Raw genomic sequence first — 25,677 nt, 5'->3', positions numbered from 1 at the left:
CTAAAGTGGATGAATGGATGGATGGTTGGATGCAGGGATGTATGGATAGATCCATAAATAAATCTCTTCATAGATTCATTTTATACATTAATGAAGTCACATTGCATTTCTGTTATAAATCGTAAGAACACAGGGGAAATATATAAATTAGTTAAAATTAGAAGGGTGTAGCTCAGCAGATTAACCATGAACATGTTCTACTAACCATAAAACCAGTCACACCAGACTTCATTTCCTGCTTTAGATCTCTCAATTCAAACTGAAAGATTGTTGCTGTTTTGTATGTAAAGTGTGATTTTGCAGTCTTTAATATCTTCGTATTTAATGCAATGACATTCTGACATTTTTAGTGTAACTTGAGTATCAAAATACTCTTTGGCCACTGTATTTTAAGCAGTGTGCAATGCATTCAACGACCACATTGCCATTTGCCTGCATTGCATCAAATCTGACCAAAAGAGGGCAGTCAAAGACCACTTTACAGTGATAATCTTTGTCATAATCACATTTAAAATCCATGCACTGCACACATTACACAAACCTAACCGTGTCTTCAGTGTCTCCCGTGTTTCTGGTTACATTTTGAACGATCTATATCATTGTCACAAATAATACTTGCATCAACCAACGCTTCACAGCGCTCGTGCGTAAGCGGAAACCATGACGTCATATCAGCTGTTTTGGCCCCCAGTGCAGTCTGTCGCAAGTGTAGACGTCATTTTCATTTCAGGAATACATCACGGTTTTAGTAGTAGCACTATGCATGCACTAGCACTGTAGTGTGTGTCAATTTGACGGTGTGACGCTGCTTCGGAGACGAGAAAGTAGAACGCAGAGCATGGCGCCATGAGCTGAGCGCTGAAACGTTTGTGATCAAAGGCACCCGCATTTGAGATCAAAGGCACCGAACGCCGCGGTTACATCTGTTGCCATGCAGCAGTCAGAGAGCGGCGGAGGGGCGGCGACTTCAGAAGTCCAGCTCAACGACCAACCCAGCGCGCTCATCGCGTGTAAAGTGGCCGAAGAGGTTTTTAATGAGCAGCAGTTAAAGGTAGGCGTGCACGCGCTTTGCATTTACCCCGATTATTACCCGCTTTACCGCAACAGTGGAACCTGATGTCGCGGAAGTGAGAGTGTCACCAAAGCCATATAGAACTAAATTGTTCCTAAAATGGGTCCTAATTCAGTTACTCAAGTGTGACAAGTGGGACATGAGCATTGCACTAAAAATACTATGGTACTACCTTGCTTTGTGGATATGTAGGCCTACCATTTTAGTGCATTTTAGTTACAAAATACATGCCATTCCCAAGTTAAATGTCCAAAACATTGTATTACCATGCAAATACGATTACTGCTATAGTACAGTGTCCAAAAAACATGTCAGTGCCATGTCCAAGAAAACAAGGTATTGTACATGTCTAAAAACATGGCATTACCATGTTTTTTTAGACATTGCACCATGGCAGTATAATGGTTTTTGTGTATGTACCATGGTAATATAATGTTTTGGATATTTACCTTGGGAATGGCATGTATTTTGTAACTAAAATGCTCCAAAAAGTACCCTGTTCTTTTCGGACATCGTTCTATATTACAACCATAGTATTCTTTGGACATATTACATAGTACCACAATATTTTTTTTGTAAGACTGCACAGATGTAATCTACGTTCATTTGAACGAGTCCATGTCCTGCGCAAACAAATGCGGAATAGCTTTAGGTCTGATGGTGGGCCTTGTGAGTTTATTATAGCAGACATGCATCTTAACTTTAACAGAAATGCATTGTGATTTCACTTGTCTTGGTCTTATTTTTAAATCCTTGGTTTGCTCCCTCACAATGCTCATTGATGCCTGTGTGGTCCGATCCAACAGATGAGCTACTATAGCTCAGATTGCTCAAGAAGTTAATGCTGGTTCTGATTGAAAGGTGTCAGAATACACAGTGAATCAGTTTGTTGCGTATGGAGCTGCATAGCCGCAGACCAGTCAGGGCACCGAACGCACCAACAGTGGACACGTGAGCATCAGAACTGGACCACGGAGCAATGGAAGAAGGTGGCCTGGTCTGATGAATCACGTTTTCTTTTGCATCACGTGGATGGCCGGGTGCGTGTGCGTCACTTACCTGGGGAACACATGGCACCAGGATGCACTATGGGAAGAAGCCAAGCAGGCGGAGGCAGTGTGATGCTTTGGGCAATGTTCTGCTGGGAAACCTTGGGTCCTGCCGTCCATGTGGATGTTACTTTGACATGTACCACCTACCTAAGCATTGTTGCAGACCCTTTTATGGAAACGGTATTCCCTGGTGGCTGTGGCCTCTTTCAGCAGGATAATGCTCCTGACACAAAGCAGAAATGCTTCAGGAATGGTTTGAGGAGCACAACAACGAGTTTGAGGTGTTGACTTGGCCTCCAAATTCAAAATCTCAATCCAATCGAGCATCTGTGGGATGTGCTGAACAAACAAGTCCGATCCATGGACCTCGCAACTTACAGGACTTAAAGGATCTGCTGCTAACATCTTGGTGTCAGATACCACAGCACACCTTCAGGGGTCTAGAGGAGTTCATGCCTCGACGGGTCAGGGCTGTTTTGGCAGCAAAATGGGACCAACACAATATTATGCCTATTCGTTGAATATCTTCTACATATACTAAACAAACCATGTGAGACCCTGATGCCACTATATAAGCCACTCTGAATTCATTTTGATATAATATGGTTATAATAAGTGGTGTTACATACATTATAGAGCAGTATTTCAAGCTAGGTAGTTACATTTTCTTTAGAAAACCTGCCAAAAACTCCCTGCCATTGTGCTTGGCTGTGTTTTGAGTGGTTGCCAATCCGATGGCAATCTGGTGTTTTTGAGTGGTTGCTATGCGGTTTTGATTGGTTGCTTATTGGCCCAAATCAAAAGAACCCATCCTAAGGCCTGATGGGAGAAACAAAGCTTTTCGAAATCAATTGCTTTGCAAAATAATCCACTGTTTTGAAGCAAAAAATACACCAAACTCTAGTGATGTCTGCTGGTCAGAAAGGTGTAAATGCATTGAAATTGAAAAGTTTGCAAAGGTTTCAAAGCTTCACGAAGCAGTGTTTGGAAAGTGCTGGTCTCTAGATCAGGTCCCTTTTTCACCTGTTTTTTTAGAAAACTACTAGCACACCTCTCTTTGACAAGAGGAGATCTGAGGTATCAAACTAGTCTGGGTAAACCCAGCCTGATCTGCCGGCGATTTGATTTCGCCCGGCAACTCAGTCTGGAAACCCGTACATTCAATTCTGCTGCATCTCTTACATTTTTGCGGGAACCAATCACAGACTGGCTTATCCACCTTGCTCGCTATTGGCGGGTATAACACGATGACGATAGAGAAGCGACGGCAAGCAGTTTTCAAACTCAATCTGATCTACCCGTCACTCGAATATAACAATGCACAATCACAGTAACGCCGATTGTGTTAAGCATTTACCTTATCTGAGAGAAACGTAGCAGAGCGTTGATCCGACAGTCTCTTCATAGGAGGATTACAAACGGCGAAAGCCAATTGATGACACACGACGATTCTCTGCTGTTATTTTGGTGGTTTGCTTCACGATGTGAGTACAGGACTCTTTTACTTCAATGCCCCTTGTTGGTAGACAATATTTTTATTATTTGCTCTATATGTTTTCGTCTCCTGCTTCTTGAATCTCGCGCCGCCTGAGCTGACTGGAATTCTTTTTGGTTGTCATGACAATGACGTAGTTTAGGGCGGCTATATTCCGCGTTCATTTAACGTTACACTGAACCAGAACATCAGAGTCGCCTTTTAACCTCTCGACGATGCTGAATGACTTCTTTAGTTTAGCAAAAAAATCGCTCGACTGGGTGTAAATACCACTCACTTTCATGTTTTTGGCACAACCTGCAAAAATCGCTCGATGCCATTGCTGCTTCTGCAAACACCCGGATCGTTGATCTGATTGGTTGAAGGACTATCCAATTGCGTGAATAATGCTCGTTGATCACGCCTCTTGTGCAGCAGAAAATCCATACAGGCTCTCCAGACCAATGTTCAATTTTAAATTGAGCTTGGTCTGGTGATAGCCAGACTAGTATCAAACAGTTATGCACTGAAATTTATATTAAGGGTTAGTTGAGGTTTGTTTAAAGTATGTGCAATGATAATTATTATGCTTGACTTGGCAGTTGGTTCTGCTGTGACTTGTTGGTCCATTTTCCAACTTCTCCCTTATTTTCCATTCTAATAATATGACTAGTACCCATTGGTGTCTCTCTTTGGTGAGATTGTTTGAAGCTTCCACAAAGCCTTGGCTTATTTTAGCGCCACACCTGCTTTACTGCTACAAAAGGACATTCAGTGAGGAACCAAACTCTTAGAAAGATCCTTGACCTCAGCTGCTGACACGGAAAATAAAATAAACCTTTGTTGCTTTGTGTTTTTCCACTTACAGTGTGAGGTCAAAGGTCCAGTCTTCGCTCATCTATCCCTTGAAGCCACTTATAAAGCATTTGTTTTTCTCTGTCGTGCATGACTTTCATATCAGTATTGTTTAAATTTAGGCTTATTATGTAATATCATTTCCAAAGACATCTATTTTTAGCAGGAACTTGGATTAAGTGTGGAATTTGAAACTATCCCATAAGAACAATGGAAAATGTGTTGGCTAAGAAGGCCAGGTGTCTGTCAGACTTACTAAATTTAAACCTTTCTATAAGTCAGAGCACTGTACAGTATTAAAAATCTGATGTGAGGGTGAAGTGTGCAATTTTTTTTATGTTAAAACTAGAGATGCACAGATGCATCGGTCAATAATCGATATCGACCGATAAAAGCTATTATTTTGACTATTGGCCATCGGGGCCGATTATATCCTGTCAATCAAAAGGGCGGAAAAACATGTTCAGACTGCAACTCCTACTGCGTTTGAAGAAAAACTATCTTGTGTTGAATTTAGGCCAAGTTAAAGGCATAATATGTAATTTACGCCACTTAGATGTCGATTATTAGAAACATAGGCGTAGCTTGTTGATGCCATGAATGAGCGTGGAATCATGGGAGATCTTGTCTTCACCTTACAGCTGGGGGAAAAAAAAATCCTACGGGAAATCATGTTCATGGTGTGAAGCTAACGTATTTTTTAATCTCTCTCTGATTATATGTTAGCCTCTTGACAAAATAGTGTTGTCTCTAAGGCATGGTAAAAACATGGTATTCGTGGTAAATCAAGAAAACAAGCGATTCAAACAATGACTAACTATTTTGAACTATATAATAATGATTTGTTGCTCATCTGTATAAAGAGACATAATATATTAAAGCGTCTTTTGTGTTTCCATGGTTTCTACTAAAGTACAACTGGAAATCGATGATAATGTGGATATGATATCATTGACAGGTGACGAAATGACAAGGTCCGTGTCCTGGTTAAAATTGCTGATTTCTCTGGATTTAAACATTGTTGGAAACATTTGGTAATGTAAGAACACAAGTCAACACAAATATATAACATTGTTCTAGTGGTTTTTGGATATTATAATCTAAAAATTTTATATTTTGTGCCTTTAACGCGACCTAGCATTAACAGTTAAAAAATAGCGATGTAAAGCAGGGTTGCCAAACATTATTTTGTAGCACGTCTCCCATCCGTGTTACTTCTAATAAGAAACAAAGTGTTATCTTTCAGATTGTCCATTTTATCACAAAATTCAAACGATAAATGGCGTTTGACGCTTGTGACGTGACCGATTGCTGTAGTTTTTTCTTCCACTTTACTACTAGTTACAGCACGATAAAACGTGCATGAACATCAGAAGGTATGTTGAAATATACAGTACAACTTACTGAAATGAATCGTGTCTCGTGTAATCAGGGTTTCAACTGCGGACAGATGTAATTAAAACAGCTTGTGAACAATGTCATTTAAATGTACATTTACCTCAGGAATGTTTTCCAGTGTTCACAGTTCGTTAGTTAGCTATAAAAAACAGAGAGGAGCTTATTTACTGTTAATTTTGTATATATATATATATATATATATATATATATATATATATATATATATATATGTTTGAAAAAACGTGCCATGAAGACAAGTGCTTATGAAAACTCCCTTTTGTGCAACTGAGTTGTATACAAATAATTCATTTTTTATTTGAGTGTAATTATTATCTTAAAATAAGTAGTATTTGAATATAATAGCTCTGTTAATTGCAACCTCTAATATTGTAGTAATGTACCAAATGAGAGCGTTTCCTGTAGTTTGCAGCATTATTTAGGAGAGATTATTTTTCCTTAAGAAAAATCAAACTACATATAATTCTCAATAATCGGCTATCTGTATCTGTAAGACGTTTGCAAAAATGACACACTTCACCTTTAATTTTAGCATCCTTAAGTATCTATGGTACTTTTTAAATAGTTTTTTTTTTTTTTTTTAACTTGAGTAACTAAATCGAAAACATACAGATAAGCACATAATCCTCACATTTAAGAGCGAGCTGGTCATATTTCATCTAAAACGTTGATTTTACAAATTTTACTGTTTTGTTTTGCCACAGTAAAAACAGACTTTTTTGTATATGTTTGACGTTTTGTACCATGTTTACAGTGTTTCTACAACAAAAGTGAAACGAAGCCGTGTTATGGTTATGCTTGTGTATGAAATACTTGCTGAATTGTCATTATCGTGTGGGTCTGTCATTAAAGGCATCGTTCATCCAGAAATGAAAACTCACCCTCATATCTTTCCAGACTCATATGGCTTTCTCTCTTCTGCAGAGCACCAAAGAAGGACAAAGATGTGTGAAATGAATCTATAAGTCTTCTAAAGTGACATGATCACTATTATCTTGCTGCAGCTGCTTCACAGCAGAATTTGAATCTGTCTCATTATTTGATGAAGTTTGCATCGTAATTCTGTTACTGTCCTGTTTGTCATTGTGAAGCTGCTTTAAAACAGTTTCTATTGTGTAAAGTGCTATAAAAGTAAAGGTGCAGTAAGAAAAACTCTTTTGAATGATAGTGTGTGTTACGGTTAAGTATTAGACATTTCAGGTCACTTTATTCCACCAGCTTGTTTTGAAAGGAAAAGCTTCACCTGCTTCAGTGTCTCTATGGAAATGTCTGCATGGTTGATGTTTGACCACCAGCAACTTAAATCATCTTAATCATTATTAAAGAGCCACCAGAACACAGTGCAAGTGAGAATACAGGACCATTCCTCTCCGCTGTGAGAAAGCATGGGGAAATGTTTAAGCTGTTCTGCACTATGGCTGAGCGCACATGTGACTCAGCTTCTGTCCCGGGATTGACTCTGTCCCGTATGCATGAGCGCTCGGTGCAGCACCGTAAACCTCTTTGTTCTGCATTTTGCCCTCTCTGACACCTTTCATACCAGGTGTGATGTGAGCTTTGAAGCTAATGCACAGATGGTGTGTTGTTCACCCTATGGCCACATGCGACATGAAATACTTCTTCAGTTGATGCATTAAAAGCCGGACAGGATGTAACTACAGTACTCAGAATGTATTTAATACAGTAAATAATACAGGATAATAAATGGTACGCATTATAAATGAGACACATACACATTATACACATATTACAACTAGATAAAGTGTGTCAAGACAGTATTTGATGTTGGCTTGAGAAAGCATGGACAGAAAGTTTGAAGTAGAATATGTTGAAGTTTGAAGGACATACAGATTTTACTGTATTCTGGTTGGTTGCTAGAAGGTTGCTATGCAGTTGCTTGGGAATTCTGGGTGATTGCTAGGGTATTCTGGTGGTTGCTAGGTTGTTGCTATGCAGTTGCTTGGGTGTTCTGGGTGATTGCTAGGGTGTTGCCTGGTGTTCTGGTGGTTGCCAGGTGGTTACTTTGCAGTTGCTAGGGTGTTCTGGGTTGTTGCTAAGAGGCTGCTATGCAGTTGCTGGGTGTTCTGGGTGTTTCTACGGTGTAGCTATGCAGTTACCAGGTATTTTGTGTGGTTGCTAAGGTGTTGCTGGGTGTTCTGGTGGTTGCTAGTTGGTAACTGTGCTGTTGCTAGGGTGTTCTGGGTGGTTGCTATGGTGTTGATGGGTATTCTGGTGGATGCATGGGTGTTCTGGGTGGTTGCTAGGGTGTTGATGGGTATTCTGGTGGTTGCTAGTTGGTAACTTTGCTGTTGCTAGGGTGTTGTGGTTGGCTGCTAAGAGGGTGCCATGCAGTTGCTGGGTGTTCTGGATGTTGTTAGGGTGTTGCTATGCAGTTACTGGGTATTTTGTGTGATTGCTAAGGTGTTGATGGGTATTCTGGTGGTTGCTAGTTGGTAACTTTGCTGTTGCTAGGGTGTTGTGGTTGGCTGCTAAGAGGGTGCCATGCAGTTGCTGGGTGTTCTGGATGTTTTTAGGGTGTTGCTATGCAGTTACTGGGTGTTATGGGTGGTTGCTAAGAGGTTTCTATGCAGTTGCTTGCTGTTCTGGTGGTTGCTAGGTCGTTAAGCTGCAGTTGCTAGGGTATTCTAGGTGGTTGGTAGGAGGCTGCTATACAGTTGCTGGGTGTTCTGGATGGTTGCTAGGTGATTACTATGCAGTTGCTGGAGTGTTCTAGGTTGTTGCTATGTGGTTGCTAAGGTAATCTGGGTGGTTTTAACGCGAATATCAGTATGTTGGCTTTCTATTGCTGTTATTTAAAGCACTGACATTTAAAGTAGCTTAAGTGTCCATATACATTTATGGGGCTACTGTTGATAATATGTAAATCGTTCATATGTTACATCATCATGCTCTTTTGTGCAGCTGGATATAAATATCCTCCTGAGGCTTATGTGTACCACTGCTTACATATCAGCACAACTCTCCGCTTCTCACCTCCACATGTCTTTGCATAACACCCATCTAGTGTCTGCTTCCCTTTGCATTTTTTCCATCACCTTATTTCGGTTTCATATTTCCATTTTTCCATTGAGTCAGAGATGCACAGTCCTTCCGCAATACACACACAGTGCTTGTACACAAATGAGTGATCAGTGTAATCTTTAAACAAGTAAGACTTGTGGGTTACTGTCTAACCATGCAGTCTTTATCATCAACACATTTACACACACAAACAAGAATGAGTTCACCACAGTCAGCTTTTTTTTTTTTTTTTGCTGTTTGGTGTAAATGGTTCCCACGGTCATTGAAAACCTGAAAATGTTGGTTGTATTCTTCAGGCATGGAATAATCTTGAGAAATGTTAAAAGTCATGGAAAGTTTTGTGGAAAGTTGTTCACATAGTGATGTCTGATATATGAGTCATTTTAGGTTCACACAATGAATTCATTTCAGTTCACACAATGAATCATAAGCAAATTGTTATGAATCAAAATGTATGTGGTGGCTAAGGTGTTCTAGGTTGTTGCTATATAGTTGCTAGGTTGATCTGGGTGGTTTCTAGGTAGTTAGTGGTCAGTTCACATACAGAATAGTCAATCATTAGAAAATTGGTATGAATCAAACTGATTAACCAGTATTCTCTATTGACTGGTGAAAAAGTGTGCACTGTTAATAATGTTAATATACTAATAACCACCATAATAGTACAGGTGGCACAATAGAAAGCCACACGATGAATCAGTAAGTGGCCTGTCCATTAAACATGGCCAATACTTGCAAATAAATGGTCATAAACACAAAGACAAAACACACATGACTAAGGCGCCATTTACACAACACATTTTCAACTAAAAACGGAAAACTTTTATGTGTTTTGGTCGTTCATTTACACGATAACGGTGTTTTTGAAAACGAAACTGTTATCATCTCCATGTAAACTACAAAAACGCAAACTTGTGAAAACAGTGACGTCATATACATGTGTATTTTGTGTTCAGTCTATAGGCGCGTAGTTTCTTTACAAAGTCACATCGCCATCTACTGGCCTGGCAGCAGAATACAGCGTTTTTAGTCGTTTTTAGTCGTTTTGTCGTCTGTATGCAAAAAAAATGCAGAGGAAAAACGTTTCCATTTTTAGTGCATTATTTTAATGTAAACATACCCTAACTAAATAACAGAAAATGTAACACAAAACACCACAATTTTACTCTACTGAGAAGAAAAATAAGAAAATAAAATCATCAAATAAATAAAATCATCACGCAGGGATCTCTGGATATGTCTTTTGACTTGATTTTTTCACTTTAAATTATTTGGTAACTCATAGGTTTTACTTGCAAAAACCATAAATTTGACAGTATTTTACAGTAAAATCACATAATGTGACATTAAACAGTTTTTCACCGTATATATGGTAAAGTTACTTACAGTTAACCAATTAACAGATTTTTACTGTACAAAATTTTACCAAGAGCTGCATGATTTGAGGAAAAAAATCTTTAAAAAAAATTGCAGGTTTGCTTGTTTTTAGGGCTGCAGAATATGACAAAGTTTTGTGATTATATATTAATATGGCTTTAAAATAACATTAATAATAATAATTACTAAATACAAAAATTCTAAATAAAAACAAAATAAAAATATTACTTGTGATAGTTTACTGTAAAGTAAAAACCTAATATTTAAGGAAAAATTATAATAAAATATAATAATATATTAAAATAATACTATGTGTATATATACTATATATAATTCATAAACTATAAAATTAGTATTCTCATCTTTTGTGGCTGTCTTAGTTTACTCAATGTCAAATGTTAATCACAGGGAACCATTAAAGCTTCTTTTTTGTTCATAAGTGCTTCTCATTATGAGTATGTGAAGATGGCTGGCACATGTTGCTTTTGATAATCGCTAAAAAGACATTTTGCAAATTTCTAGTGGGAAGCCATGGTTTAATAGTCTGATTATTGTGAAATAGTTTTGGTGTCAGGTGAGGTCTAGGCACTTCCTGCTTTTTGGACAAAAGCTGCAAACAAACAGGATGTCACATTGTAAAATCATGATGTTAGAAAGTGCTTAAATGACTTAGAGATGGTGGGATAGAAAGGTGAGAGACAATAGGATTGCCAAAGGCCAACATGGAAACAGGCTGAAGGGAGAGAATGAGGATGTTGGACTGAGTGATGTCATGAGTTTCCAGTTCCTCATTAGGATTAGTCAGCAGCAAGGAATGAGAGACGGACAGAGAGAAACGAAAGGAGGAGCTGAAGGTTAGAAAGGTAGAGAGAGAGAGAGAGAGAGAGGCGGTCCTCAACAGTATGAGCTGGACTATAAGCAGCAACAGATAAACCCGCCGGTAAAGCCGTGACCTCGGAGCACTGCTAGAAACTTCTGCTGGCACGTGCGGCGGAGTGGCTTTTCTCAGAAGCGTTTCATCTGGAACAGACTCCGCTTTGAACATTTAGGTCTTGTGTTGGAAATCCCAATAGAGGCATTTGAACATTTGCGGTGTTTTGCATGTAATTTGCTCATTCTTCTAAAACTGAATTATGCATCTTAAGACTACAAAGTGCAACAACTTCTGCCTGGTGGCCACACCAGTGGATGATGACATATTCAGTCGGACACAGATTCGGGTAAGACTGATTGTGTCATTCGTATGTTTAGATTGTATTTCTCTTTCACAAGGTTCTGCTGCTAATTTTGCATTAAACTAATCTTTGTTGCATTGTGTTTTTGTTTTTATATTTGGTCTCCCACAAGCTTAAAGATTTGGTTTAGTTTGTTACTTAAATTAACCTGGTCGTGTTAATCTGCTGCTCTTCACTGATGATCCACAGCTCTTATTTTCCCTGCTCTCCTGTTTTCGATGCCCTGTTTGGTTCAGATACTAGCTTCAACAATGGGGTTAGAGGCTTGTAGCTTGAAACAGAATCTTTTGTTTACATATTTGAGTTTTGGGTTAATACGATTTTTTTTTTTTTTTTTAAGAATTTCATACTTTTATCCAGCTATGCATTAAATTGATACATTTGGTGTTAGAAAAGATTCTATTTCAAATAAATTATGTTCTTTTGAATTTAATACTAATCCTGAGATGAACCACAGTTTCCACAAACATATGAAGCAGCACAATATATTTTCAACATATTAAAATGATTTCTGAAGGATCATGTGACACTGAAGACTCGAGTAATGATGCTGAAAATTCAGCTTTGCATCAAATAAATAAATTACATTTTACAACAAATTCACATAGAAGACAGCTATTTTAAATTGTAATAATATTTCCCAATTTTTCTTTATTTTTGGTCAAATAAATGCAGTCTTCTTGAGCAGAAGAGACTTCTTTTAAAAACATTAAAAATCTTACTGACCCCAAACTTTTGAACAATAGTCTATGTTGGACCTCATTCATGAAACTCCAGCAGAATTAATTTCTATCTAAATCATTCTTTGAGACCAATAATTAAACACTCCTCACACTGAATGTGTTGCACACATGATATAATACAAAAAAAGAGAAAAACATCCTGCAAACTGCTGTAGCTAGCAGGAAAATTCAATATTTGGAATTATTTATTGAATCTTGAAATAAATGGATTTCCAATATTTGGGAAGGTTACTTACTGAATCTTGAAAAAAATGGATTGCCAATATTTGGAAATGTTAATCATTGAATCTTGAAATAAATGGATTTCCAATATTTGGAAACGTGAATCTTTTGAATCTTGAAATAAATGGATTTCCAATATTTAGAAACACAAATCATTTGAATCTTGAAATAAATGGATTGCCAATATTTGGAAACATTACTCACTGAATCTTGAAATAAATTAATTTCCAATATTTGGAAACGTTACTCTTTGAATCTTGAAATAAATGGATTTTCAATATTTGGAAACGTTACTCACTGAATCTTGAAATAAATGGATTGCCAATATTTGGAAACATTACTCACTGAATCTTGAAATAAATGAATTTTCAATATTTGGGAAGGTTACTCACTGAATCTTGAAAAAAATGGATTGCCAATATTTGGAAATGTTACTCATTGAATCTTGAAATAAATGGATTTTCAATATTTGGGAAGGTTACTCACTGAATCTTGAAAAAAATGGATTGCCAATATTTGGGAAGGTTACTCATTGAATCTTGAAATAAATGGATTGCCAATATTTGGGAAGGTTACTCACTGAATCTTGAAATAAATGGATTTCCAATATTTGGGAAGGTTACTCACTGAATCTTGAAAAAAATGGATTGCCAATATTTGGAAATGTTACTCATTGAATCTTGAAATAAATGGATTGCCAATATTTGGGAAGGTTACTCACTGAATCTTGAAAAAAATGGATTGCCAATATTTGGAAATGTTACTCATTGAATCTTGAAATAAATGGATTGCCAATATTTGGGAAGGTTACTCACTGAATCTTGAAATAAATGGATTGCCAATATTTGGGAAGGTTACTCACTGAATCTTGAAATAAATGGATTTCCAATATTTGGGAAGGTTACTCACTGAATCTTGAAATAAATGGATTTCCAATATTTGGGAAGGTTACTCACTGAATCTTGAAAAAAATGGATTGCCAATAATTGGAAATGTTACTCATTGAATCTTGAAATAAATGGATTGCCAATATTTGGGAAGGTTACTCATTGAATCTTGAAAAAAATGGATTGCCAATATTTGGGAAGGTTACTCATTGAATCTTAAAAAAAATGGATTGCCAATATTTGGGAAGGTTACTCACTGAATCTTGAAATAAATGGATTGCCAATATTTGGGAAGGTTACTCACTGAATCTTGAAATAAATGGATTGCCAATATTTGGGAAGGTTACTCACTGAATCTTGAAAAAAATGGATTGCCAATATTTGGAAATGTTACTCATTGAATCTTGAAATAAATGGATTGCCAATATTTGGGAAGGTTACTCACTGAATCTTGAAATAAATTAATTTCCAATATTTGGAATCATTACTCACTGAATCTTGAAATAAATGGATTGCCAATATTTGGAAACGTGAATCTTTTGAATCTTGAAATAAATGGATTTCCAATATTTGGAAACGTGAATCTTTTGAATCTTGAAATAAATGGATTTCCAATATTTAGAAACACAAATCATTTGAATCTTGAAATAAATGGATTTCCAATATTTGGAAACATTACTCACTGAATCTTGAAATAAATGGATTTCCAATATTTGGAAACATTACTCACTGAATCTTGAAATAAAAAGATTTCTTGCATGCTACAGCAGTGCCCTAAATGCAAATGATTTTTGTTCTACTCATTTTTATGATTGAGGCCCATAGGTTCTTTGTTTTCCTTCCATATATGATGTTCGCAACCCTCTTGCAATATGTTTTTTATTGAGGAAATTACGTTGTTTATGATTGTCCAGTTATTTGACACCTTTTTCCCCTTGTTTTGCTTCATCAGGAGCAGTTTGAGGCTTTGTTCCGCGCATTTGATCCAGGCACATCGTTCCAGTTCTTCAAAAGCTTCAGACGGGTTCGGATCAACTTCACCGATGCTTTAGCAGCAGCCGAGGCCCGAGTCAAACTCCATAAGAGTGACTTCAATGGAAAGGAGATGCGTCTGTATTTCGCTCAGGTAATAACTCTTACAAAGAAGTACTAGGGTGATGGCATCAGATTATTTCCATGGTACCATATTTTTTTTTATACCGTAGTGTTATAGAGCTGCACGATTAATCATTAAAAGATTGCAATCTCGATTCAAACACCTATGTGATCTCATTCCTCAATGATGATTCACCTGTGTCTATTAAACCTTTGACAAAATCACACCAGGATATTCCTTACTAATCTATGTTGCCACTACCGCTGAGCCAGAAAGAGCCGTTGTCATGTATAGGTATGAAACAGCTTCACAAACAGTCTTTTTAACAACACGGTATCATTATTTCTGTGTTACAAATATTCATATTATCACAGAAGTACTGGGACAAAAGTTTATAATTTGGATATAAACACTGATGTCTACAGAAGCGAAAATAGAGTAAATCACCCTTTAAAAGTAACTTGACGCTTCAAATAAAAATTGTATCAATTACACTGTTACACCAGTAGATGGTGACAAGTCACTGCTGAAAAATGTATTTGTCATTGAATCATTCATTCAAGAGATTCATTCAAAAACGATGATTCATCCAGCAATGAAACAAGTGAAGTCTTTATGAATGAGTCATTGAATCATTCACTCGATTTTTTTTTTTTTTAAATAATTATTTCCAATTAATTAGATATTTTTAAATAGACTTCAGCAATTAACATTTTGTCTGAACCTCTAGCAGATTTAATTAATTATAAAGTCTTATGAACAAAGATCATTTTAACTGTTACCACATGGGTGAAAGTAACAATTGCTTTTGCAGAAAGCATAAACTTTTTGCTCAAATGACCCTAAAATACAAAATAAAATGCTATTTAGGGATATTAAAGATCCATTATCAAAAGCACAAACGTACAGTAAAATCTGAAAAAGCTGTAATAACTGGAAACAGTTTGAAAATAAAACTATTAAATAAAAAAAGAAAATGTTATGTTTTACTATTTTTCATAGTGTTTTTTTTTTTTTTTTAAATGTGTGTATATATATATATATATATATATAAAAATAAAGACATCATACTAAATATTAATTGTAATAAAATAATAATAGTTTCAAAATTGCATTGCCCCCATTCAATAACAAGTAACAGTTTTATAGAATAAAATGCATAGAAATGCCCTGGTAACCTGGTTTAGCTTTGTGGATTCCTGTAGCTCAAACAGTAACACATGACACTAGCAACACCAAGGTCATTGGTTCCATTCCCAGGAAATGCGTGAACTGATAAAAGTTATATCTGTAATCCAGTGTAAATCACTATAGATAAATGCATAAATGTAAATGCAAATATGTTTTAACTTTCTCCTTTTCTGTCTCTTTTCCTGTACAGTCGGTACATATCGGCAGTCCTCGCCTTGAGCCTCCTAAACCAGAGAAGCAGTTCCTCATCTCCCCGCCGGCATCGCCCCCTGTAGGCTGGGCGCAGTCGCAGGATGCTATGCCCGTCCTCAACTACGACCTGCTGTGTGCTGTGTCTAAACTAGGACCAGGTATAACCTATTTACCTCTTTTCCATGGTATACTTTGAGACAGAGCGCTGCACTGTATATATCAACTACATATGCGGCATATACACTACCGTTCAAGAAATGAATACTTTTATTGAGCAAAGATGCACTAAACTGATCAAAAGTGACAGTAAAGACATTTATAATGTTACAAAAGATTTCTGTTTCAAATAAATTCTGCTCTTTTGAAGTTTCTATTCATTAAGGAATCCAGAAAAATAATAAGTATCACGGTTTCCACAAATATATGGAACTGTTTTCAACATTGATGATAATCAGAAATGTTTCTTGAGCAGCAAATCAGCATATTAGAATGATTTCTGATGGATCATGTGACACAGAAGACTGGAGTAATGATGCTGAAAATTCAGCTTTGATCACTGGATATAAATTACAGTTTACTATATATTAACATAGAAAACAGCTACTTTAAATTGTAATAATATTTCACTATTTTGACTGTATATTTTGATCAAATAAATGCAGCACAGCATGCATTTTCTTAAAAAGGACCTATAATGCCCCTTTTAGAAAATGTAAAGATCATTTATTATAGCTTGTCATATTTGCCTCTATTTGGGTGTGAGCAAAAACACGCCGTTTTTGTGTGTGTCCCTTTAAATGCAAATGAGCTGCTGCTCCCGCCCCCTTTCCAGAAGAGGGCGGAGCTTTAACAGCTCAACAAAAACAAAGCTGGAGAATCTCACGCAGCCAAAATGAGGATTGTCAGTAACGGTGTTCAGCCTTACATTGTTCAAACCGGAGTCGACACTGATGGAGAGAATCAGGAAGAAGTTACAACTTTTAGAATGAATCTGGACATTTCTGAATAGTTAGTGAATAAATTTATGTAGTTGCTGTGGAGTTGATTCAACTCATGCACTATCATGTGCCGTCATGTTCATCTTTAGTTAATCCAGTGTTGAATTGACCCTCGTTTGTGAAGCAGTCCGACGTAAAATGACGGCATGACAACAACACTTCCTCTTCTCTAAAGCAACCCAACATGGCCTCACCCTCTTTTTTGCATGTTCTCGGGGGCGGGGTTTATGTAAATTTTAGGGTTTTAGGGTAACCTGGGAAGAAGCTCGTTGTAGAAAGTTCCTCTTTAACTTGACACTTACATGTATTTGCAGGCGAGCAGTACGAGATCCACACTGGAACCACCAACACTCCCAGCGTCATCGTGCACGTGTGCGAGGACGAAATCTCCGAGGACGAGGAGGAAGCAGCAGAGAGCGGCAAACGCGCACGACCCAAGATCATCCAGACCCGTCGCCCAGACTATGTCCCGTCCGTTAACCAGTGAGCGGAACATTCTGGGCCGTTTCATCTCCGCGACCAACACGGGAATAACTAGGAAACATGCAGTCATGCAGTTTGTCATCCTCACCACCGGGGGTGGTGGTGAGCGTCAAATCCTCTTCCTAGTTAGCGAGGGAGTCGACCATCCTCATAATCTCGCGTTTCATTTCTTAACATCCATCTCTGATGGAGTCAGGGACTTGGGAGAGTTTCTCTCGTATTATGAATGTCATTATTTGCTTGACGTCACAACTGTGTATTTTAATAAACCGAGAGAAAAGCGAAGGAAAAGTGCGAGACTGCATCTGATATATACGGAAAAACGTTTTTGCGTTGCACAAACAAACAAACGTGTCTGAATTGTGTGTCGTTCGGGGCCACTAACATGTACTCGTCGTCATTATCATGTATCGTCTCTACGTTTAGTCAGTTAAGCACTCGTACAGTCTTTGAAAAGTCATTATTATTGTTGCTGAAGTTCTTTGCGAGCTCCTCCAAGTATTATGCACTTTAAAAATAGAGCCTTATAATGTGGTAAACTGACAACAACATGAAGTACTTGTCTTTGTATATAGAGCGCAACTGTGACCGCCGACTTTTTCCGCCTTGGTAACGCGCGTATTTTCCCATTCGTTTTCTCCATCAATCACAAGCAAAAAGTTATTTTGAACATTGGTAAAAATGAAGACAATTGTACTAATCTGTTATGAGGGAATGAATCATTGTGAATGTATGGAAGGAAAAAAATATGAGATTGGAGGTAAAATTATATGTCGATGCTTTGTGTTCTCTCACAAATTTTTTGCGTTCGTTCGCAAATAACAAAAGTTTTCAAACACAAAGTTTCTCGAGGGAAAGCTGCACTTTTGTGATCGAATGCAAAAGCTTTGAAAAATATTTCTTCCTTTAATCTCATATTTTTTCCATTATGAAGTTCCTTTAGGGGCTCCGTATGAATATATAATTGCATCAAAATAAAATAAATAAATAAATAATGACTATGAGTCAATATTAATTAAATAAAATGTTTTATTTGTACATGCTGCCAATAATTTAAAGGGGTCATGAATTGAGAAATCAACTTTTCCTTGAGCTTTTGATTTATAAGAGGTCATTGTACTATAAGAATATCCTGTAAGAAACTGTGTTAATTCTAATGCCTGATCTGACATTAATGATTCATGTACAGTCAGATGATTTTTGTCTGTGTCAGTAAATCAAACCAATGACTAAATGCTCAACTTCACCTTGTTTCTCTTAGTAGGATGAAAATCTGTTATTTAAACATGATTAAATTATATATAGAAAGCGATTAAAGAACGCTCCCTTTACAGTCACTGGAGCTGTCAATCAAACAGCGTTAGTTTATCAGTGACTGAGTTCTGGATTTGTGCCAAAACTCCCGTTTAATTCAACGAATCTCTTAGTTATATTGTGTTTGCACTGTTAGTTATGATGAAAGCATTTGTTAGTGTGCAGAAATTGAGTTGCAATGACGAGATCACTGCTTTCATGAGCTCAACAACATGTCTGTGATCAGCTACATGTTCATCACTGCAACCTTTCATGCCTTTAATCTAAATATAATGCCATAGATAAAAATGTAATGCTATAATAATCAACGCTTTTCACGATTAGTTAACCTTGAGAGCTCTAATAGTAAAACCGTGCTAAAAGTTTTCGAAAGAAGTATTTCAAATGAAAAGATCTCAGCCAATCACAGCAGTGAAGTCTCACAGCAGACACGCCCCTTAAAAAAGAGCGTTCAAATCAGGGTAGGAAAAATGCCTTTTATTTCTAAATTATGACAATTTTTGATGTAAAAATCATACTAACAGTGTAAGTGCAGCCCAGGAAACATTATAAAACAATAAAACGACGCAGTTCATGACCCCTTTAAAGTAAAATAAAATATTGACTGTAAAAATAAAGTGAAATAAAATTAAATATTGACTATGAATCATTGGCTGCGTGTATAAATGAAATGAAATATATTTATTAGATGAGTAATGTAAGTTGTTTTGAGTGTAGGAGGTCATTCGCAGAGAGAGCTGTTGATTTTAAATGATTTTGTGATGATTCCAATTTCCATAAAACTCTTGATTGGTGAATCTCTGTTCAGCTAGTGCAGAATTCAGCTCTTAAATTGAATTTAAAAAAAAAAACTGACTTGCAGTTCTATAAAAACATTTATCATAACAACCACTATGGAGAAAATGAATGTGATTTTACTGTTGCGCTCTTTGACCTGTCAAATGAACCGCTCTGTTGTGCTCTACTGTCTTTGGAGATATTGTCCTCTTTTCCATTACTGTAGGAGACGTTCTAATGTCATCCAGTGATTTTAAGCAACTATAACATACTGTGTATATTTGATGTGTTTGAATGTAGCCAATATCTTAAGAAAAACAACAACAAAAAAACAAAAAAAAAAGCTTCAGGATTTCTATCAACAATTAAATCTTATTCATTAGGTAGTAAGAATATGGAGGGAGGAAAAGCATTTACCTTTAATAAAACTATCTTGACCAAAGAACGGAATCTGACGTTTATTTCTGTCCAGTCTTTGACAACAGAAGATGGTTGTCGTATACAGCAGCTGATAGATATGTACTAAAATCATTTAGATGTGTGTAAAGTCTTGTATTTGTCATATACATTCAACAAACGTGTACACCTAAACCACAGCAGATGTGTTTGATTTGTCAAAGGACTAAAGACCAATCAAATATAGTATGCAAATACAGTGGGATATCTTCCAAATGGGATATTTTATGATTTCTAAATTCAAGCAACCAAACGAATCTACTTTCCACAGGAGACGAGGACAGACTCACAGTCGCTCTGTGTCGATGGCTGTTGCTTATTTTCTGCATGATAATGCAGGATCAGCAGCTTAAGAATGATCTGCTTCATAATTAAAATTGCTTTTGAATGACGTCAGGACAGCAAAATACATCAGGCAGGGATGCTGTAAACTTTCTAGAGTTACTTATGAATTTGCTTAAAAAGTTAAACACTCTTACAAGAGGAAATCCCGTCTCTGCCTGATATTTCACCCCAAATCAAAGATATTTTATAATATGTAAAGATATACAAGTTTCAAGATTTTTGCATTGTGACATTGTTACAAGGCAGTAAGACAAGTATCATATGTTAATTATAATATGTTAAATAATCATAAGATAACCTCAAACATGTTTAACTCCGTTTCTTCTAAATTAAGTGTCATTTATAGCAGGTGTTTTTCCAGAAAGCGATGTGTGTGTATTAGTTAACAGGTCGATGTAACCTTGTCCTGGTCATATTTCAGTGTTGCAGCTCTGTCGATTCATTTCACAATAGGCTTTTAACAGCGCCACCTGCTGGTGAGACTGTGATACATGCAACTTTTTATGTAACGCACGTGCATAACAGAAAAAATATCATTAAGTCTTTTACCTGGTTTATTAGGCTCAAAATGCTTTATATTACACCTGCCACTCATTATGAGCTGTTTGCATTTACAGCAAAGGAAAAAAAAAAACCTACTTTGTTTTATTCTTAATCATAAATTCTGAGCTATTTAAACTAAATTATGAACACACAGCAAGGATGGATATACATACAAAATTTTTTTATTTACAAACGTCTGAGATAATAAATAAAAACTGTGTATAAAAACAAGACTTGTGCAGCAATCCATGTTGTAAACAGCAGACAGAAGTTCAACAGCTGAATCCACAACAGGCCAATCAAACGTCACTCCTGCAACACAAACACAGCGTTAAAGAGAGACGCTCGTTTACTGCGCTCACGTGTGCGTTTCACCATCATTTCATCACCTGTTTTTCTCCTCACGAGTCCCGTGTCATGTCAGTCGTCCTTCTTGTTCTCGATGAGCTCCTGCGTTTGCTGTGCGAGTTTCTTCTTCATCTCCATCTGCTGTTTCAGAGCAGCGTCTGCTTTCCTGCTCTGATAGATCTTTGCTCCAGCGAACGCCAAACACAGCAGCAGCGTCTTCGCCGCCAGGATGTACAGCAGCAACGGCACATTGTCCAAAGCCTGAGAACACAATTACACACACCGTTATGACAAGAAGCACACAAGAAACCCCTTTAACATGATAAACCTTACATGCACACATCATAGAATTATGACGACTATAAAATCATATTAACTCAATATGCAGTCTCATTGAAAAAATAAATTGTGTAAGAAGATACTGTTTGATTTCTCTGTTTGATGCAGTGTTGTAATTATAAACTATTAAAAAATAGCTGACTAAATTGACTAAAATGAGTATTAAGTTGAGTTTAAGTACTAAAATTACTAAATAGGAATATAAAAAAAACTAATAAAGTGACAAAAAGCAGATAACATCACTAAACTATTGTATCTCTTAATATTTTCAATCAGCTTTAGTTTATAAATAATACTGAAATAATAATAATAATAGAAAAAAATATTGTATATTTCTCTGATGCAGATGCACATAAAATTACTAAAACGAATTAAAAATGAAAACGTTATTATAAGTAAATAATTAAATATTAAAATTTTATTTGAAAAAAAAAAACTATAAATACATATATATAAAAATATCACATGAAAACTATAAAATGAAAAAATATAAATATATAAATATAAAATAAAAATATAATATAAAAACTTAAACTTTCACTATTGTAGTATTTCTTAATATTTTGAATCAGCTTTAGTTTATAAATAATACTAAAATACTACTAATAATAAAACTAAATATTGTATATTTCTCTGATGCAGATGCACATAACTTTACTAAAACGTTTTCATTTTAAGTTCAAGTTATAGAACTGTAAATAATTAAATATTAAAAGTTTATTTGAAAAAAAAAACCTATATATAAAAATATTACACATGAAAACTATATAAAATGGTATAAAAACTTAAACTTTCACTATTGTAGCATTTCTTAATATTTTGAATCAGCTTTAGTTTATAAATAATACTAAAAATACTACTACTACTACTAATAATAATAATCATATAAAAAATATTGTTATATATTGTATAATATTTCTCTGATGCAGAAGCACATAAAATTACTAAAACGAATTAAATGAAAACATTTTATATATAAGTAAATAATTAAATATTAAAATTTTATTTGAAAAAAAAAAACTATAAATACCTATATATATAAAAATATCACATGAAAACTATAAAATGAAAAATATAAAAATATAAATATAAAATAAAAATATAATATTAAAACTTAAACTTTCACTATTGTAGTATTTCTTAATATTTTGAATCAGCTTTAGTTTATAAATAATACTAAAATACTACTAATAATAAAACTAAATATTGTATATTTCTCTGATGCAGATGCACATAACTTTACTAAAACGTTTTCATTTTAAGTTCAAGTTATATAACTGTAAATAATTAAATATTAAAAGTTTATTTGAAAAAAAAAACCTATATATAAAAATATCACACATGAAAACTATATAAAATGGTATAAAAACTTAAACTTTCACTATTGTAGCATTTCTTAATATTTTGAATCAGCTTTAGTTTATAAATAATACTAAAAATACTACTACTACTACTACTAATAATAATAATACTAATATAAAAAATATTGTTATATATATATATTGTATAATATTTCTCTGATGCAGAAGCACATAACATTACTAAAACTTGAACTAAAAATGAAAATGTAAAAAAAAGTATATATATCTCAAGTACTAATACCATAATAGTTTATAAATAATGAAGTGATGAATGATAATAATGTGATAAATGTTTTAAAATATTGGACAAAAAAAAAAAAAAAAAAAAAAAAAAAAAAACTTTAGTAGTAAATCATATTAGTTTGTTTACATTTATGACAAAATTATAATAAAGTGAACACAGAGGTGAAGTTTTTTTTTTTGCTAAAAATTAAAGGCTTGTAATTTCTTTGGTAACTTTCTCCAAACGTACAAAGCAAAAATCAAACAAAATGTTTACTTGTGAATATTGTCCTTTCCTCATTAATCCTTAATTTCACTTTCCATCCTGTTTGTCCTTTTTAAAGACCCTCCTCCCAAAAAAAACAAACCTCCAGGAAGTGACATCATTCATCAGAGGGAAATCAACAGCTGCACAAACATCAGCGGATCTTACAGTGTTTTTGTGATGTGCTCATGTAAGATAGTTAGAAATATGTTTTCATTTTCTTGACATTATTCATTATAACGTAACTTACATTATAAACTTGAAATTCTTCAGTCTGACCAGATCATATTTCACAAGCATGTTTATTATTGTTGTTATTAAAGTTTAAGAAGTACTGCAATACTATGATTACCATGGTAAATGTTTGTAAGGCACTCTGTGGACATCAGGAACTGTATAAAGCATTGTCACTTCACAGATGAGACTGACAGAAGACCTTCCCCCACATCAGCGCAGTTCAGTGGGTTATAGAAGGTTATAGAAGTGTCTGTGGCCTGAGAGTGTTTCTGCATGACAAGAGCAGCTGAAGCACTGGAGGATCATACAGTGCCCGGAGCAAAACACTGTTGTTTTAAGAATTGCACCATCATGTCTGAACACAATATCAGCTTTCTGAAGGTTTACTGTGGCAATAACATGTATTTAGACAAGGACCATTGAACTAACTTTACCATGTTATTCTTGTAAGTGGTACACATACAAGAATACTTATCTATCTATTTATATAAAATATTATATATTATTATTATAAACAATTATATATTATGATATCATAATCGTACTATGTTCTTAAAAACAGTATTACCACAGTACACGCTCAAAACACTATAGTAATACCATGGTACTTATTGTAAGACTATTACAAACGAAGTAAGAAAAAGTTGGCATAATATTATTTTGAAATGCATCATAATAACTGCATGCGTCTTACCCGCCAGTTGATCATGATGATTTCTTCTGTAGAGTGAAGGTAAATCTGAACTCAGCTCGAGCTGCTTCTATTTAATCTCCACAAGAGACGGTGAAATGACCTCTGGAGGCGTGTCCACATCACACGAACCGAATTAATGAGTAGAACGGAAATGCGTGTGAAACCGAATTCCGAAGGAGGCGGAGCTCTCTGCGCTCACTCTACATGTATTCAACCAGCTTTAATGTAATACTTGTTAATTTAAATGTTACATGTCTAAATATTTAAACTATAAAAAGATTGTAATGATGTTCAATTATTCATTTAATAGACTAGTATTAGATATAATAGGAATATCAACAACATTTGTCACGTGGTACATGTTACTTTTCTCAGCGCTGTGAGAATTAATTAATTATAATGTAAAATTGTGATTTTTTATTTATTTATTTATTTATTTTTTTAATTGCATATAATCCGATCTCAATATTTGGGATTATATAGATATTTATAATACTCTACTTTCTAGGTTCCAATTATCAAAAATACGTCTTGAGATTTAAATGCGGCTCAGTGGTTTTTGTGCCATATAGCGCCCCCTAGAAGAATAAACTTTATTTCATGCGAAATAATTTTTAGCTGACAACATTTTCCCCCAATAATCGCATTTCTCCAGTTGACCAATCCCGCAACGCATCCAGGTCACGAAATAACTCCTTTAAAGGCACAGAGAAGCTCTAGAAAGCTGATGAACATTATAGAAGGATTGTGTGTGTGTGTGTGTGTGTGTGTGTGTGTGTGTGTGTGTGTGTGTGTGTGTGTGTGTGTGTGTGTGTGTGTGATCAAGGATATATATAGACCAGTTCTAGAAAGCTGATGAACATTATAGAAGGATTATATGTGTGTGTGTATATATATATATATATATATATATATATATATATATATATATATATACAGTAGGCTACAGTCCAAAAAGTTTGGAAGCCACTAAGATTTTTAGATGATCTTTAAAAGAAGTTTCGTCTGCTCACCAAGCTACATTAATTTAATAAAAATACAGTAAAAAACTGTAATATTGTGAAATATTATTACAATTTAAAATAACTGTGTTCTATTTAAATATATTTGACAAAGTAATTTATTCCTGTGATCAAAGCTGAATTTTCAGCATCGTTACTCCAGTCTTCAGTGTCACATGATCCTTCAGAAATCATTCTAATATGATGATTCTGCTGCTCAAGAAACATTTAATGATTATTTTCAATTGTTGAAAACAGTTGTGTACAATTTTTTTTTCAGGATTATTTGATGAATAGAAAGTTCAAAAGAACAGTGTTTATCTGAAATACTAATAGCTTTGTAACATTATAAATGTCTTTACTGCCACTTTTGATTGATTTAATGCATCCTTGCTGAATAAGAAGTATTCATTTCTTTAAATTCTTTCAAAAAATTAAAA

At 35.1% G+C, this 25,677-nt stretch overlaps 2 protein-coding genes across 3 annotated transcripts; one reads left to right on the top strand and one right to left on the bottom strand.

Moving 5' to 3' along the window:
• The first annotated feature begins 650 nt into the window (after positions 1–650).
• On the top strand, positions 651–18,372 carry rcan1b (regulator of calcineurin 1b). 2 transcript variants are annotated; one of them, XM_048198156.1, is made up of 4 exons: positions 651–1,051; positions 14,328–14,501; positions 15,853–16,012; positions 17,167–18,372. In XM_048198156.1, the coding sequence occupies exons 1-4, from the start codon at positions 932–934 to the stop codon at positions 17,337–17,339; spliced, it is 627 nt and encodes a 208-aa protein (XP_048054113.1). In that variant the 5' UTR covers positions 651–931; the 3' UTR covers positions 17,340–18,372. The 2 variants fall into 2 exon arrangements, with proteins under 2 accessions (XP_048054113.1, XP_048054114.1); XM_048198157.1 differs by lacking the exon at positions 651–1,051 and adding an exon at positions 11,118–11,508.
• A 2,564-nt stretch (positions 18,373–20,936) lies between these two features.
• On the bottom strand, positions 20,937–24,387 carry LOC125272948 (small integral membrane protein 11-like). Its single transcript, XM_048198155.1, has 3 exons — positions 24,237–24,387; positions 21,160–21,379; positions 20,937–21,082 (listed from the first exon to the last, which is right to left on the bottom strand). The coding sequence occupies exons 1-2, from the start codon at positions 24,249–24,251 to the stop codon at positions 21,191–21,193; spliced, it is 204 nt and encodes a 67-aa protein (XP_048054112.1). The 5' UTR covers positions 24,252–24,387; the 3' UTR covers positions 20,937–21,082; positions 21,160–21,190.
• Positions 24,388–25,677: the final 1,290 nt, after the last annotated feature.

The sequence above is a fragment of the Megalobrama amblycephala genome, linkage group LG7 (genome assembly GCF_018812025.1).
Source record: "Megalobrama amblycephala isolate DHTTF-2021 linkage group LG7, ASM1881202v1, whole genome shotgun sequence".
Lineage (NCBI taxonomy): Eukaryota > Metazoa > Chordata > Actinopteri > Cypriniformes > Xenocyprididae > Megalobrama > Megalobrama amblycephala.
Note: the sequence above shows the minus strand (reverse complement) of the source record. Positions and strands in the feature narration are given on the sequence as shown.